This window comes from Pipistrellus kuhlii, unplaced genomic scaffold (assembly GCF_014108245.1).
Source record: "Pipistrellus kuhlii isolate mPipKuh1 unplaced genomic scaffold, mPipKuh1.p scaffold_m20_p_16, whole genome shotgun sequence".
Taxonomy (NCBI): Eukaryota; Metazoa; Chordata; class Mammalia; order Chiroptera; family Vespertilionidae; genus Pipistrellus; species Pipistrellus kuhlii.
The window spans coordinates 3,878,407-3,895,374 of NW_023425471.1; the positions used below are offsets into that span (position 1 = coordinate 3,878,407).

The following is a 16,968-nucleotide window of genomic DNA, read 5'->3' on the forward strand; positions in this document are numbered from 1 at the left end:
AAAGCAGAGTAAGAAACAAGGCATTGTAGCTCGTGTTATGTTTCCCTCTTGTGTTCCATTTTCATTAAGTGATGGGAGAATTTGACTTTCCCTGCAGCACATTGATAAAGTGTTCAAACATAAGGAAGTACAACAACAGCTTGTGGATGTCAAGCTTCACCAGACCTCACAGCTGATAAAGGAAGCTGATGAAAAACATCAGAGAGAGAGAGAGTTTGTAAGTTCTGTTTCTTAAAAAGAAATTATTGCCTAATTGTAACCAAAGCCATTTAAAATATGTTCATTTATTCTACATATATTGTGGCACCTGGGTCATGCTAATTGCTTGTTGTTGTTTTTTTTGTTTTAGATTGAGAAGGGTATGTTTGTGTTAGAAAGCATTTGGCTTTTTATTTCTATTAATTTATTGTACAGAAGATTTACTACAGAGATTAGACCACATTACTGGAAAGACCTGCACTTGTTTGACTTTTCTGTGCTTAGAATGTTTATTTCACTTTGAGGTAATAGTCACTAAGTTCAAGAATAATACCAGTATTTAGTACATTAAATTTGGCAATTCAGTTTAATATCAAGCTTATGAAACATGGGTCTCATATAATACTGTTACATTTTTTTTCAATAAAGTACCTTGAAACTAGGGAAACTATTTGTTTACTTGTATAATTTTAACAAAATTCTCTATGCCCTGATCCTCAGCGTTGTTCTCAGAGTATATGCTTAGATTATATTGCATTCTATAATATAATTGTGAATACAGTGGAATTTCATTGGATGGGTATGTATAATTAATAACTGGCAATTGAACTATATGTGCTTAACCAAAAAAAAAAAAAAAAAAAAAAAAAAAGAGAAATGGTTATGATAATGAAGACTGTTCCATCCAGCTTTCCCTCAAGTTAGCCTGGCATGAAGACTCGTTCCTCAGTGGCCCTCATGTGAACAGGTCACGCTGAGCGTGCATGTAGGGTTAAGAGAGACGCATTGTTCACACAACGTGATCCTGCGCCTGAACTGACAGTGCTATCCCAGGTGTAACTGAAAACGTGGGCGTTATTTCTAGAGTTGGAATGTAATTTCATTTATGCGCCCACACGCACATTACACATATATGTTTTCTGGTTGGTTTAAGGATTTTTTGAGGCTTATATTGGCCTATGTATGACATTTTACTTCAGGGACTGAATTTCATAGATGCCTACTATGCAACTTCATTATATAATTTTTTTGAAGCCCAAGTAAATTACCCCCCCGCCCCCCAGCCCTGCTTTTTAAAAAGTGATCAGAAACCAGGTCTCTGGTTTCATTGCTTAGCTCCATACCCATTCATCTCTGTGGAGTACAGGGGCTTTCTAATGTACCCATATGTCAAGATTCCTAGCCATGTTTTCTGCTAATACTAGACTAATTATTTTTACGTAAAACACAATAATTTAATCCTGACTTTTATAAACCTATTAGTCCTCCACAGTACATTTTCTAAGCAGTAAGATTATTCCTACATCCCTATGTGTTAATAAGTGTTACAGATCAAAGATATAAGTAACTGGCACTTGGTGTAACAACATTTCACCTACAGACTTGGGGTTCTTAATAAAATAATGTTTGGGAGGATTACGTGTATCAGGTCATTTCATATTGTAGTCATATTTGTAATTACGATTAGTATTTTGCCAGAATGTTTCTGTTTTCTAGTTGTTAAAGGAAGCAACAGAATCGAGACACAAATATGAACAAATGAGACAGCAAGAAGTACAACTAAAACAGCAGGTAACTTGACAGCAGGGGATAGTAGAATTCGTAAGAAAAATCTTTGGTTCATTTGATATATACCTTGAATCTCTTAAGATGCTTCTGCTTGTTCCTAGCCAGAACTGAGAGTAGATCACATGTCCCTCCTAGAATTTTCCTCTTCCTTTAGGGTGATCAACTCGTCCCCATTTGCCCATGACTCCTTTCCTGGTTTTATTACTGGAAGTGCTGCATCCTAGCAAACACTTAGGTCTCAGGCAGACTGGGATGATTGGTCACACCATCTGCAGTGTCCCCTTTGCAGTATCCCAGGTACTTCCTCCCTTGGTCAGTCTGTTCCCACGTGTGTCAGCTAATTTCCAATGAAAGAAAAACGGGTAAATCTTCAGATTTTAGTTCGTTTGTATTAAGTAGAACTGCATGAAACTTGACTTCTCTGACCTACAAAATGTCAATCTCCTAGTAGAATCTAAAATCTTAGAAAGTTTGTGCTCTGAGAACATAACCTATTTTAAAAACTTCCCATTGGGACCATTCAGTGCCGCTCCCAGGGAGAGTTGTGGGTAGTGTTTTTAATGGGGCCCTCCCTCCTTTTCCCATTCTCTTTCTTTTTGTTTATGTACGGTATTGCTGACTGTGGTCACCACGCTGTATATTAGATCCCTGGGACTTACTCGTCTTATAACAAAGTTTGTACCCTTTGACACCGTGTCCTCGATTTCCCCACCCCTCCTCTCTGGCAAGTAGCATTTCACTCTGTTTCTATGAGTTTATCTTTTTAGATTGCACATACATATAAGTGAGATGATACAGTATTTGTCTTGCTCTGTGTGAATTATATCACTTAGCATATGCCCTAAAGGTACATCCATGTTATCACAAATGGCAAGATTTCCTTTTTTTATGGCTGAATAATATTCCATTGTGTGTATACACCACATATTCTTCATTCATCTGCTGATGGACACTTAGAATGTTTCCATATCTTTGCTGTTGTGAATAATGCTGCAGTGCACATGTGAGTGCAGATACCTCTTTGAGATAGTGATTTCATCTCTTGGATATATGCCCAGAAATGAGATTGCTGGATTATATGGTAACACTATTTAAAAAATTTTTTTTTTTAGAAACTTCCATACTGTACTGGTTTACATTCCCACCAACACTCCACAGGGTTATCTTTTCTTCACATTCTTATCAACATTTGTTCTTTTTCCATCCTATCTAATAATGAGGGAATATGCTAATTGACTGTCACACCCTCAAAGATGGCGTCACCCACAGCTACAAGATCATGGCACCCAGTCCCTTCAGTCCCCCAGCCGCCTAGGGCCTCCAGAGGCTTGTGCTGCTGGCAGTGGCATGGTTTTGGTTTGCATTACCCTGATGCAGTCATTTTCAACCTTTTTCATCACATGGCATACATAAACTAATTAGGAAAATTCTCCTGCATCCCCAAAAATATACTTTTTGCTGATCTGACCAAAAAGAAAAGGTATAATTTTGACTCATTCACACCAGGCTGCTATTGTTATGTCGGCTGTTATCATTTTTTAAAAAAATATATATTTTTATTGATTTTGTACAGAGAGGAAAGGAGAGAGATAGAGAGTTAGAAACATCAATGAGAGAGAGTCATCGATCAGCTGCCTCTTGCACACCCCCTACTGGGGATATGCCCACAACCAAGGAACATGCCCTTGACCGGAATCAAACCCGGGACCCTTCAGTCCCCAAGCCGACGCTCTATCCATTGAGCCAAACCGGTCTCGGTGGCTATTATCATTTTTATTTGATATTCTAAGGGAAGAGAGGTCAGTGCCCGTGACTAAATAGGTATTGCATGTTTTAAAAATTCTTGTAAGCACACCCACTGAAAAATCACTGCCCTGATAAATACCTTTTCATGTACTACCTCTTGGCCATTTAGATGTTTTGGAAAAACGTCTATTCACGACTTCTGCCCATTTTTAAATTGGATTGTTTGTTTAATTGCTATTGAGTTGTATGAATTCCTTATATATGTGGTTTGCAGATTTTTCTCCCATTCCATAGGTTCCTTTCATTTTGTTGTTCCTTCTGCTGTGCAGAAGCTTCTTTTTTGATGGTTAGGTTTTAGCTAAATGTTTTTTAATTAAGGCATATACATTTTTAAAGTAAGTTTTTATTGATTAAAATATTTTTTTAATTAAAAATATTTTTTTTATTGATTTCAGAGAGGAAGGGAGAGGGAGAGAAAGAAACATCAATGATGAGAGAGAATCATTGGTTGGCTGCCTCCTGCACGTTCCACACGGGATGGAGCCCACTACCCAGGCATGTGTCCTGACCGGGGAATAGAACCAGGGTTCATAGATCAACACTCAACCACTGAGCCAAACTGGCCAGGCTGTACATAATTTTATTAGACTTGATGTATTGCACACTTAATAGACTACAGTATAGCGTAACCATAATGTGATATGCACTAAGAAATCAAAATGTTTGTGACTGTTTATTGCAATATTCACTTTATTGCAGTGGTCTGGAACTGAACCCACAATATCTCTGAGTAGAACAATATGGCCATAGTACTCATTGCAAGTTTGTACCATTCAACAATATCTGTTCTATTTCCCCTCCTGTCATCCTCTGGTACCCACCGTTTTACTCTGTTTTTAAGAGCTTTTTTAAATATCCACATTTAAGTGATATATCATACAGTACTTACCTTTCTCTGCCTGACTTTCCTCAGCCTAATGTTCTCAGGGTGATCCATATTATCATATAATTAAGTTTTAGAAATCCTGATTTCTTACTGTACACTTATTGCTGCATTAGAATCTTGGAACACACTTTTTGCAGTTTCTAAGTACGTGGCTCTCAGCAGAGAAAGCACCCATCTTCGTTAGTAGGCAGAGGAGAGGAAACTGGGCCGTGCAGAAGCTTTTCCATGTACAATAGTTGTGGGTTTTTTGCTTTTGTTGTTTGTGCTTTTTGTGTCATATGCGAAAAAAATTATTGCCAAGACCACTATCAGGAGCTTTTTACCTGTTTTCTTCTAGGAGTTTTATGGTTTCAGGTCTTAATGTTTATGCTCTTAATCCATTTCAAGTTAATTTTTGTGAGTGGTATTTAAGATAGCAGTCTGATTTCATTCTTTCACATGTGGATATCCAGTTTTCCCAGCACTGTTTATTGAAGAGACAGTCCTTTCCCCATTGAGTACGTATTCTTGGCCTCCCTGTCACATATTAGTTGACCATATTTGTGTAGGTTTATTTCTTGGATCTCAGTTCTGTTCCATTGGTCAATGTCTCTGTTTTTATGCCAGTCCCATACTGTTTTATTACTTTAGCTTTGTAGTATAGTTTAAAGTCAGGAAGCATAGCGCTTCCAGTTTTGTTCTTTCTACAGATTTCTTTGTTCAGGTTCTTTGTGGTTCCATACAAATATTAAGATTGCTTTTTTCTGTTTCCGTGGGGAAAAAATGCCATGGGAATTTTGATAGGGATTGCATTGACTATATTAATGGCTTTATGTAGTATGGACACTTTAATAGCACTAATTATTCTTCTGATACATGAATATATCTTTCCACTTATTTCTGTCTTCCTCAGTTTCATCAGTGTCTTATAATTTTCAGTGTATAGATCTTTCTTTTTTTCTTCAAACTTATTCCTAAATATTTTATCGTTTTTTATGCTATTGTAAACAGGATTGTGTTCTTTATGTTTTTCAAATATTTTGTTGTTAGTGTGTAGAAACGGAACTGATTTCTATATGTTGATTTTTGTATCTTTACTGAATTTGTTCTAACAGTGTTTTGGCAGTTTTTGGATTTTCCATATATTAAATCAGATCATCAGCAATACAGAGATAATTTCACTTGTTCCTTTCTGATTTGGATAGCTTCTATTTCTTGCCCAATGGATCCAGCTAGGCATTCCAGTAGTGTTGAGTAGAGGTAGTACGAGTGGGCACCGTTGTCTTGTTCTTGTCCTTAAAGGGAAAGCTTTCAGCCTTTTACTGTCAAGTATGATGTTAGCTGTGGGTCTTTCATATATGGCCTTTATTATGTTGAAGTATGTTCCTTCTTTGTCACATTTGTTGAGCATTTATATCATGAATGATTGTTGAATTTTGTCAAATGCCTTTTCTGTATCGAGGCAATCGTGATTTTAATCTTTGGTGTATGACATTTATTGATTTACATATATTGAACCATTCTTACATCCTGGGGTAAATCCCATTTGATCATTGACGATTGAATTCAGTTTGCTTGGCCCTGGCCAGGTAGCTCAGTTGGTTAGAGCATCATCCCACTACTCCCAGGTTGTGGGTTCCATCCCTGGTCAGGGCACATACAAGAAGCAGCCAATGAATGCATAAAGAAGTGGAACAGCAAATCGATGTTTCTATCTCCCCACCCCCTTCCTTTTTCTAAAAATCAATAAAATAAAAATTAAATTCAGTTTGGTCGTATTTTGTTAAGAATTTTTGTAGCTATGTTAATTAGGGGTGTTGGTCTGTAGTTTTCTTTTCTTGTAGTATCCTTATCTGGCTTTGGTATCAGGGTAATTCTGGCTTTGTAAAATTAAGTTTGGGAGTGTCCTCTCCTGTTTAATTTTTTGCAAGAGTTTGAGAATAATCAGTATTTTCATTTAAATGTTTTGTAGTATTCACCTATGAAGCCATCTGGGCCTGGGCTTTTCTTTGTTGCCTCCCTATTTTTCAATCCAGACTCCTTAGGTTTTTCCTAATACAATCTTCCTTTATGGCTGCCTTTTGTGGAGTAAGGGAGAGAGATATAGAAGTAGAAACATCAATGATGAGAGAGAATCATTGATTGGCTGCCTCCTACATGGCCTACATTGGGAATAGAGCCTGTACCTCAGTCATGAGCCCTGACCAGGAATTGAACCATGACTTCCAGGTTCATAGGTCAATGTTCAACCACTGAACTATGCTGGCAGGGCTATGGTTGTTGTTGTTTTATATATATATTTAAATTCTTTATTGTCATTTTCCCCCATTGACCTCTCCCCAACCGTCCCCATCCCCCAGCACATGCCCTAACCCTAGCCCGCCATGAACAATATATTTTTATTGATTTCAGAGAGGAAAGGATAGGGAGAGAGAAGCATCAATGATGAGAATCATTGGTCGGCTACCTCCTGCATGCCCCCTACTGGCAATTAAGCCCGGGCATGTGTCCTGACCAGGAATCAAACCATGACCTCCTGGTTCATAGGTCAACACTCAACCACTGAGCCGTGCTGGCTGGCTCAATGCAACTTTTGTCTGATCTGTGTCACCTTGTGTCATGTTATCTGAGCATTCGTTTGTTTCCTTTGCTGTCACCTCTTCCTTTTCCTGCACCCCAAATGTGACTGTCCTTCCCTAAAGTCTGTCTCATTCTGTGCTCTTACCATTCCAGTTTCCAGAACTTGTTGATGATCTCATAGACTTGAGGTATCTTGACCTACTGTTTTGTAAATCCAGCCACATAAGTCCAGATGTCATGGTAGTTCCCACTGGCTGACTACCAGAGTGGGCCAGCATTGACCTCTCAGACGGGGCAGTCTACCTGGGTGTGCCATCTTCAATAAAAATGGAGCATGCTAAAACTACCGTAACTTCTTATCTCCCCGAAATGCCAGAACTCCCTATTCTGCCTGGGCACTGCTGCCTCCAGGTCAGCAGCCTCAGAGGCACTGTCATTGTGTCCCCTTTACAGACTGCTCCCAAACCCTCTGCACGCTTCCACAGTATTCCCTTAAATGTTTCCTCCTTGCCCTGGCCCTCACCTTTCTGCAAGCATGCTTTGGCTATCTAGCCTGTCACTAGTACCACTGCTTTTAGTCTGCTTCTCCCTCCCACATAGAGCAGAGCTTGCTTCTGAGTGTTCTCTCTGTGCCGATCCCACCTGATCACTGGTGGGCTGCTGGCATTTTCACATCCTACTCCCTCCCCGACCTGTTCACGTGGTGGTTTAATTTTCCTCATGCAGCACTGCTAAAAGTGAAAAGGCATCACTTATATTGTTTTTTTGGCCTCTGATGATATATTTTTTTTTCTTAAAATATATTTTATTGATTTTTTACAGAGAGGAAGGGAGAGGGATAGAGCGTTAGAAACATCGATGAGAGAGAAACATAGATCAGCTGCCTCCTGCACACCTCCCACTGGGGATGTGCCCGCAACCAAGGAACATGCCCCTGACAGGAATTGAACCTGGGACCCCTCAGTCCACAGGCCGACGCTCTATCCACTGAGCCAAACCGGTTTCGGCCTGATGATCTTTTTGTTTTGTTAATACTCTCACGAGGTCATTTTTCCATTGATTTTTAGAGTGATGGGGAAGGGGAAAGACAGAGAAACATCGATGTGAGAGACATCAATTGGTTGCTTCTCCCACATGTCCGCGCAGCGCCCCGAGGGATCGAGCCTACAATAGAGCTACATGCCCTTGACTGGAATTGAACTCCCTATTCCTGAGACCCTTCAGTTTGAGGGTCAATGCTCCACTGAGCCAAACCAGCTAGGACTCTAATGATCTGTTCTTCTCTGCTTTGCTTACATGTATTGTGATCTTGAGCAAAACATTGTATTCCTTTGGGCCTGTTATCTCACCCTGAAAATAATCATATTAGATGGACTGTAAAAGTTCCCTTCTGGTTTCAAATAATTCAGCCTACCCTTGAGGCCTAGGTCAGGCCTCACCCATCTGAAACTTTCCCTAATTATTCTGTTCTGACCACTATTGTGTGCCCCCTTCTCTGAATTCTTGTTCTAGGAGGAGAGGAAGGTGGCTCCATGCTCTGTATTCTGCTTGGCCTCTTGGTTAGCATTATTTTATGAGTCAGGATAAAAATTCTTTGAGAGCGTGTTAAAAGAAAAACCAGTATTTCTGCCTTTTAGCTTTTTTCTTTTTAACTGTACTCCCACTGAATTCTTTTCCCCCCAACCAAACCAGTTCTTTGGCTTTTATTTCATTTTCCTACCTACGTCAAGGAAAAAGATCTCTTTGATGTCAAGCTAAGAATTGTGCAGGTAGTATTATAAAAGAATGTGCCTTTTCCTAGTACAGTTTTTTTCCTTTTAAAAATACATTCCTATTGATTTCAGAGGGTAAGGGGGAGGGGGAGAGAGAAACACCAATGATGAGAAAGAATCATTGATCTGCCACCTGCATGTCTGTCACTGGGGATCAAGTCCATCACCCGGGCACGTGCCCTGAACGGGAATGAAACCATGACCTCCTGGTTCATGGGTTGATGCTCAACCACTGAGTCACAAGGACAGTTTTTTCTTTTTTTTTCCTTTTTCTTTTTTAAAAAAAAAATATATCTTATTGAATTTTTACAGAGAGGAAGGGAGAGAGATAGAGAGCTAGAAACGTCAATGAGAGAGAAACATCGACCAGCTGCCTCTTGCACACTCCCTACCGGGGATGTGCCCGCAACCGATGTACATGCCCTTGACCGGAATCGAACTTGAGACCTTTCAGTCCTCAGACCGACGCTCTACCACTGAGGCAAACCGGTTTCGGCTCAAGGACAGTTTTTTCAAATGGAAGGAGCAGGGGCTAGTTGTTCATAAAGGATCAGTTGCATGAAATTTGTAACTATACAACATCCTTCAGTTATTTTATTTTTAAAATATATTTTTAGAAAATACTGTTTTTATTGATTTCAGAGAGAGGGAGTGAGAGAAACATCAATGATGAGAGAATTATTGATCGGCTGCCTCCTGTACAGCCCCCATTGGGGAGCGAGCCCACAACCTGGGCGTGTGCTCTGACCGGGAGTCAAACTGACCACCTGGTTCATGGGTTGACGTTCAACCACTGAGCCACGCTGCCTGGGCAGTTCTTCAATTTTTAATACAATTAGCAGAATGAAGTTAGGAAATATTTTTACAATTTTAACATTATATCTGAAAAGATGGTTAAATCAACAGATTTCCTAAGTTTTGGTGCATTTCTGTTGATTATTAGGACTTCAGCCATCTATGCCTAGTGTGTAAGGATTGGATGCACATTTGTTCTTGTTTGTTTAAAATAGTTTATTCACATCTATTTTTGGCATTTGTTCTTATTCCTGTCAGTTGTGTAACAATTAACATTTAACCATAATGTGTTCATTATGAAAGTCATTGGGATTTTAAATTACTTACCTGGAACTCAGAATATCTTATACTTTTTTCCTGTAGCTTTCTCTTTATATGGATAAGTTTGAAGAATTCCAGACTACCATGGCAAAAAGCAACGAACTGTTTACAACCTTCCGGCAGGAAATGGAAAAGGTACTTGCATATTTTTAGTAGCGTATTACTTAAAAGGGAATTTGAATAATAAGCATGATCACTACTTGGATGAGTTTGTTATGGTACTGTCTTCCATCTTTTCTGATTGTCCAGTGACATCATATTTAATCATTTTACCCTCAGTGTACCATACAAAGCTGGTGATCTCTATGTTCTTAAATTATCTTTTTAAAGCAAATTCCTCTTATTAAATACCATTTGTTAGAAATAAAGTGGTTTCTTTTTTGTGTGTGTGTGTGTCATGTTTTATTCATTTCAGGTGATTCCTCTCCACCACTCCCCCTTCACATAGTTCTGTGTCTTTGGAGATTAAATTACTTAGACATACAAGCCCGAAACAGCAATTACCTATTTTGGTTAGTTGATATGTATATGTCGGTGTTCCTACCTTTTTAGCTTTTCTTTTGTGTTAACTATACTCCCATTGAATTTTTCCCCCCTCAACCAAACCAGTTGTTCGGCTTTTGTTTCATTTTCCTGCCTACATTAAGGAAAGATTTCCTTGACATCAACTAAGAATCAAAATACATCCTTATCCATCTATCCATCCATCCTTAGTTTATTTGGCATGTTCCCCTTAAAATGGGGGCTTTTTAAAAATGGTGGTGGGTTGGGGAGCAGTACAGCAGTGTCTTGCACTTTGTAACATTTTGTAGACGTTAGCCACGGTTATTACTAGATCTTAGGCTTGGTTCTGGGTTAATGTTCCTACTGCATCATATAATGTGTGACCATATACAAGTTATTTAACCTTTCTGTGCCTTTCTATTCCTTCCTTGTTAAAAATAACAAAAATACCTTCCCTTCATAAAGTAGAGTATTTTAAACAGTGCTTAGCCATGTTAAGTGCTCAAATTACTACCTTCAGATATTTTTAGACCAAGTAATCTGTAGAATTCGTGAGCTGCAGATTAGTTCTGCCTGCCAGTTCCTTCAGCTGAGGCTCTAGTTGAGTGAGAACTCCTACACACGGCGAACACTAGCTGTGGCCTCCATCCGAGTGGGCACTGTTGGAGTGAAAGAGTTTAAGATGGGGGCTCCCCAATTCAGGATCCTTTTGGAGAATCCTCTGGACTGGAACACATTTCCTCTGCTAGTGGCTAAAGATCAGTGTTGGTTAGCACTCAACCCAGATCTCTCATCCTATCTGCCTCAGCCTCTGTCCCACTCGGCCTTGTGGTTTCACAGGTGATAACCATGCACTGAGCAGTGCTGGCTCTTGATCCTTGTTCCCAGCACCTGGCTCCGTGTCTGCACTGGGATCAGAGCTGGGGCCAATCGATGCTTCATTAAGGAATCCTGGGTATGGGGCTCATGATGGGCATAGATGTCTCATTCTGATCTGAAAACGGGGGTCATGTAGCATAGGTTTAAAAACATTTTTATTCCAGACTACCATGGCAATACCCGTTTTATTATTAGCAAAACCTGAAGTTGAGGTTGATCAAAACTAAGGATTAATTACTTTTTTCCTTGGTTGTTGGGGTCATCACTAAATTATGCTGCCTCTAGTTCTGAAACTGATGTAGTTTCGGAAGTTGTGGTAGAGCACTCAAGTTTTAATCTTTTGGGAGTCCTTCCTTCCAAGGATCAGATGAATTACCCAATTCAGACAGAAAATTCACAAACATGGCCATTTTTTTGTTACAATTCGGGGGGAAAGGGATTCTTGCCTCTTGCTACCCCCAGCAGGAATGAAAGACGCACTCCAACTTACCTGAGCTCATTGGGTGTGACATCTTCTTCCATGTGCTGCTGCCTCAAGAAATTGAGATTAGATGTTTTTTTCTCTATGAAACCTAGAAGCTTCTGAGATAAGCTCTGCTACCAGCATTCAGGCATAGCCGTCAGCTGGGCCAGGCATGTGCAGTGATGGGGGTGGGGAGGAATATTCAAGTTTTTGTTGTGGGACAGGAACTTTGAGCTAAGACATGGCACTTTTGAATTTAAATTTGCAATTGTGTTGATTCACAGATGACAAAGAAAATAAAAAAACTGGAAAAAGAGACACTATTATGGCGAACCAAATGGGAAAACAATAACAAAGCGCTTCTGCAGATGGCTGAAGAGGTGAGGTGGTTTCCCGTGACTAAGGTGTGTTCTTAGTCATGGGGACTCATACGAATTCAGGCATATGTTAGGGCAGGGGGTGTGTGGTGACCCAAGTGCTATAGTTCAGGGCTCTGGCCAGAGCCAGGTGGATTGCTGAGTGGAACCGGTCTGTGCTGGCTTTCCTGGCAGAAAGCTCACTTGTAGGTGTAGGGCCCGGCCCGCATGAAGCAATTTCCCTACTCCACAGTGCATTGTCGGAGAAGCTGGAAAGCATCTAGGTTTTGGTTTCGTGTAGAGTTTCTCAAACTTGAGCTTGCATCGACTCTAGTTTAGACAGACCCAGACTGCTAGGCTCCTGCTGAGTTTGATTCACTATGCCTGCTGTAGGTACAGGGCCCCCACTTCAAGCAGCACTGGTCAGCTTTCCCACCTGTTTTTTTTACTTTTAAAAAATATATATTTTATTGAATTTAGAGAGTAAGGGAGAGGGAGATAGAAACATCAGTGAGAGAGAATCAGATCCGCTGCCTCTTGCACACCCCCCACTGGGGATCGAGCCCGCACGCCAGGCATGTGCCCTTGGCTGGAACCTTGAACCTGGGACCCTTCAGTCCTCAGGCTGATGCTCTATCCTTTGAGCCAAACCAGCTAGGGCCAGTTCCTTTCTGTTTTAAACTTGGTCTTTTCAGAAAGGCTGTCTTCTAAAGCTGAAATATATTGTTTACGCACACTTGATTTCAAACCTCTCACCTAAAAATTGGTAGAAAGGCAATCTATGCAAAAATGAGTCCTTTTCTGTTTTCAATCAGGCCCTTAATATTCATTTACTAGTTTGTGATGAATTTCCTGAAATGTCATCAATACAAATGGTTTTCTTTAATGATTTTTTAAATTTTTTTATTTATTTCAGAGAAGATGTAGGGAGGGAGGGAAAGATCAATGATGAGAATCATTATCGCCACGCCCTTTACTGGGGATCAAGCCCACAACCCCGGCATATGGCCTGACTGGGAATTGAACTGTGACCTTAGTTCATAAGTCAATGCTCAACCATGCCAGCCAGGCCTACAAAATGTTAGTGTTATTTTGGTTTTAAGAAACATGACAAAGGGAGTTGAATTTTGTCACCTTAAAACAATATTGTATTACACATAGCCTGTGGTATTCATAGATTTATCTGCAGTGAAGCTAGCTAGAATGTTAGGTGCTCGAAGAATTGAACATGTTCATGAGGTGATTAAACAAATACTTTCCAATGTGGCTCAGATTACTTAATTTCTGTGGTATCCAGTAACCCAATTCGTCTTCAGCGAGGTTATATATATCTTGTCTTTTTTCCCCCCCCCTACAGAAAACTGTCCGCGATAAAGAGTACAAGGCCTTTCAAATAAAACTGGAACGGTTAGAGAAGCTGTGCAGGGCTCTTCAGACGGAGAGGAATGAGCTCAACGAGAAGGTGGAAGTCCTAAAGGAGCAGGTCTCGGGGAAAGTGGCAGGTGCAAAACTAGCACCACGCGTGACACAGCCCTGTGCAGCCCTGGCTTCTCCTAAGGAGCTGAACACTGCCTGGCACAGCGGTGCTCGAGTCCCCATGGTGGCCGTGCCCAAGGCAGCCAAGGAGAAGCCAGCCGCACACAAGGCCGCGTCGCTAGGCACTGGGCCAACCATCGAGTCCGTAGACTGAGATGAAGTACGATCACTGTCTTGAGAGCTCTATTTTGTGTATAACTTTCTCTGTTAGTAGTAACTATTGGTTTTGTGGTGAAAATTTTCTTACTTTTTCTACCATATCTGTATTTTCTTAGAACTACTGGACTTAGGTGGTACAGGAGGCTGCTTAGCGGTTTGAATAGTTTTCCTCAGCTGTGTGGCACATCTGCTTCGTCTGCCCTCATTGGGATGCATGTGGTCATTCGCCTTGTCCTTTCTTCACTGCTCTTCGCACAAAATCATACTCATTAAAATTTCACTCAAGACAGGACCGGCCATTCAGTACAAGAGAACTTTGTTCTGAAAATGGTTCCTTGATGTGAAAACAATAATTCATTTAAACATCCTGGGCCCCATCAATATTAAAAAAAAAAAAAAAAAATCCAAGATGATTAGTTTTAATAACCCATTTAAATGCCAAGTAAAAAACCCCTCTAGGGTTGGGACAGAAACAAACAGTGTATTTAATTCAAAATAGTTTTTTTGCTAATATATCACTCGGCAAATGGAGGTGGCCGTAGCCTCAAATTCCTCCAAGTTTTGGCAGACTATTGTCATGTAAACAATGCAGTATATGCAGGCAAATAATTGGACAAACACGCTTACTGTATGTCACAGTCCTTCTGCTTCCATTTCAAGTTAGTTAGAACCAGTGGTGAATTGGGACCACCCAGAAGCTTATTATGGGATAGGTGGTTTGTTTTCCATTTGGGTATACATCCTCCACTTCCCACAGAAAGCAGCTACTGATAGCCCTTTAAGACAACTTTCACCAAGCAGAAGTCCCTCCACTACCTTCTGGCTATTTGAAATTGGTGTTCAACTTTTAAAACAGTCCTATCAGCCAAATTCTCCATTCAACTGAAACATTTCATTTCCAAAACAGAGAGACTGGAACTAACATTTTGAACTTTGGGAAAACTTAGCACAGTCAAGTCAGGATGTTGTAGGAATGCTTTCCATTTGTTTCTCACCCTTTTCTTACTGTTTTATTTTAAAAGAAAAACAGTATTATCAATGTCTCTACACTTGGGATGGGGGACTTTTGAAATTAAGCACATCATCATTGTTCTTTACAGAGTCAAATGTAGTAAATGGTTACTAAGCTGCAGTTATTAAAGTTTTGATTTCCCTAGTATAATTTGCATTGAAACATTTGATGATAAAAAAGACTCCAATAGAACTAATGTTAGCAAATCCCACTGAACAAAGCTACCAAACTGACACTTAAAATTGCTTACTGGACTGGATAAACTCTTCGTTAACATTTTATTTGTAAAATCCTGTCACAGTCATGGTCTAAACTGTATTAAAAGAATGAAAATTGTCCAGTAGGTAGAAAACAGCACCTGGAGTGGAGGATTAGATCTAAGCTTCCACCATCGGGCGTATTAATCAAGGGACCAGATGGTGGAGGAAAAGAAATCCACAAAGTAGGTTATCTAATCACTCTGTCAAAATGAGTTGGAAACAGAAACAATCATCCCCTCCCTCAAATAGCCTCTTATAAATACCCCTGCCCGCCCTCTGCTTCTAATGAAATATTGGACTCATTTCCCAGGGAGGAAATGAAGCTATGTATATCAGAAATATCTACTTTAAAATTAGTACTAATCACATTTCACAAAAATTCTGCTGGATGTACAGTTCTTAATGTCTTAAGCCATTTGTGTAGCCCACCACGTCCCATTGTGTTTTGTGTGGAAGACTGTAAACCTTTGATCTGTTGCCTATTTTCAAGGGCTTTATAAAGCAATGTGATTAACAGTACCTGGCCTGCTGCTTCTGGCTTACTATGTATTTCTAGCTAGATGCTACCATGGTGTTTAAAGGACATTGATTCTGTCTTGGGTGTATTTGATGTCCTTTCAGAATCTGTCCTCCCATTATCCTGTGAATAAAAACACGGGACCCTGCGAAGGACACTCTCTTAAAGCAGTCACCTCACCAGCCCAGTGTTGTGGCTTTGTAGCACGCTGTTGTACCTAATATATTCTAGAACACTGTACTGCTACTAGCTGGCCCAGAAAAGGGCTAAATAATGTCAAACTCACTTCAATTGCATTTGTTGCACTACCATGGAATCTAGTGTAGTTATAGTGGCAGTAGAGAAAACGGGCCATTTCATCCTGACGTGTAGGAGTATATTTCTTGGTCTTAAGACCAGTATTTTTAGTTATGTATGCAACTGCCTTTCTTATCAACACCTGGTTATCACACTTCAATTCTCAGGTGTTGCAGAAAAATCTACCTCTTTCAGACTGTAGATGGAAATAACTGTGAAAAATGCAGATATCTTCTAGTTTGTGCTAAACACACTGCTTTATTTTTACAGCCCACGTCTTTCATGAGGATACGAATTGTTGAGGCAGTCTTGTTTTGCTTTTCAAAGACATTTTGTAGAGATTTTTTCACTAATGTGAATCTGATTTTATCTACTCAATTCTGTATAGATTAAGTAAATATGTATGATAATTTAACAGCTTCTGTGTATTCTTTTGTTATCCATACAGTCTTAATTTTATATAACAGCAAAGTCCAAAGAAAGTTATAGGTAGTTGATTTCTTGGGCTTTAGAAGTACTTTATTGCACAATTTAAGCAAGGGATGGGGCACCGTTTATCCATTTCATGTAGCCAATCACTGTTTGTACCTTTTCAGTCTTGGCTACTTTTAGCACATTCTAGGGTGTACCTATTTAAATAACGGGACTAAATACATATATGTATTTGTTATACACAGAGAGATACACAGGAAAGATCTTATAATGAGCTAAAAGTAGCATTAAATTTTCTCTTAAGCCACAGGTATAGCATTTCGGGCATAGTGGGCCACAAGGTTTTTGTCACATATTTTTGTTTCTATTTTTGTCTAAACATTTAAAAGAATAAACGTGAAAATCATTCCTAGCTGGCAGGCCTTACAACAAAGGTTGAGGGGCCAACTTGTAAGCTGGTTTTGTCCCCTCTGTAGATCCCTGACATGTAAGCAAACAAGCTTCCTTTCATTCTTTTGGGGGGGAAATCTATAGTGTTTAAAACTGCCAAAGTCAGAGCACAAACAGGATGCAGGTCAGATGACAGCTTAGGCAGTTCTCTAGGTTTACAAATCTACCAACCACAAAATAGCTTCTCCCACCTTTGG

At 39.9% G+C, this 16,968-nt stretch overlaps 1 protein-coding gene across 10 annotated transcripts in view; it reads left to right on the forward strand.

Moving 5' to 3' along the window:
* Nucleotides 1–16,304, forward strand: part of TXLNG (taxilin gamma) — a 49,388-nt gene extending 33,084 nt beyond the window's left edge. For 4 of the 10 annotated variants that reach the window (XM_036439567.2, XM_036439570.1, XM_036439569.2 and 1 more), the window contains 5 exons: nt 98–217; nt 1,696–1,770; nt 9,949–10,041; nt 12,037–12,156; nt 13,466–16,304. In XM_036439567.2, the coding sequence (XP_036295460.1) occupies nt 98–217; nt 1,696–1,770; nt 9,949–10,041; nt 12,037–12,156; nt 13,466–13,798 (741 nt within the window). In that variant the 3' untranslated portion in view covers nt 13,799–16,304. The remainder of the gene's footprint in view (nt 1–97; nt 218–1,695; nt 1,771–9,948; nt 10,042–12,036; nt 12,157–13,465) is intronic. The other 6 variants (XM_036439568.2, XM_036439573.2, XM_036439572.2 and 3 more) reach the window with 6 other exon arrangements.
* Nucleotides 16,305–16,968: the final 664 nt, after the last annotated feature.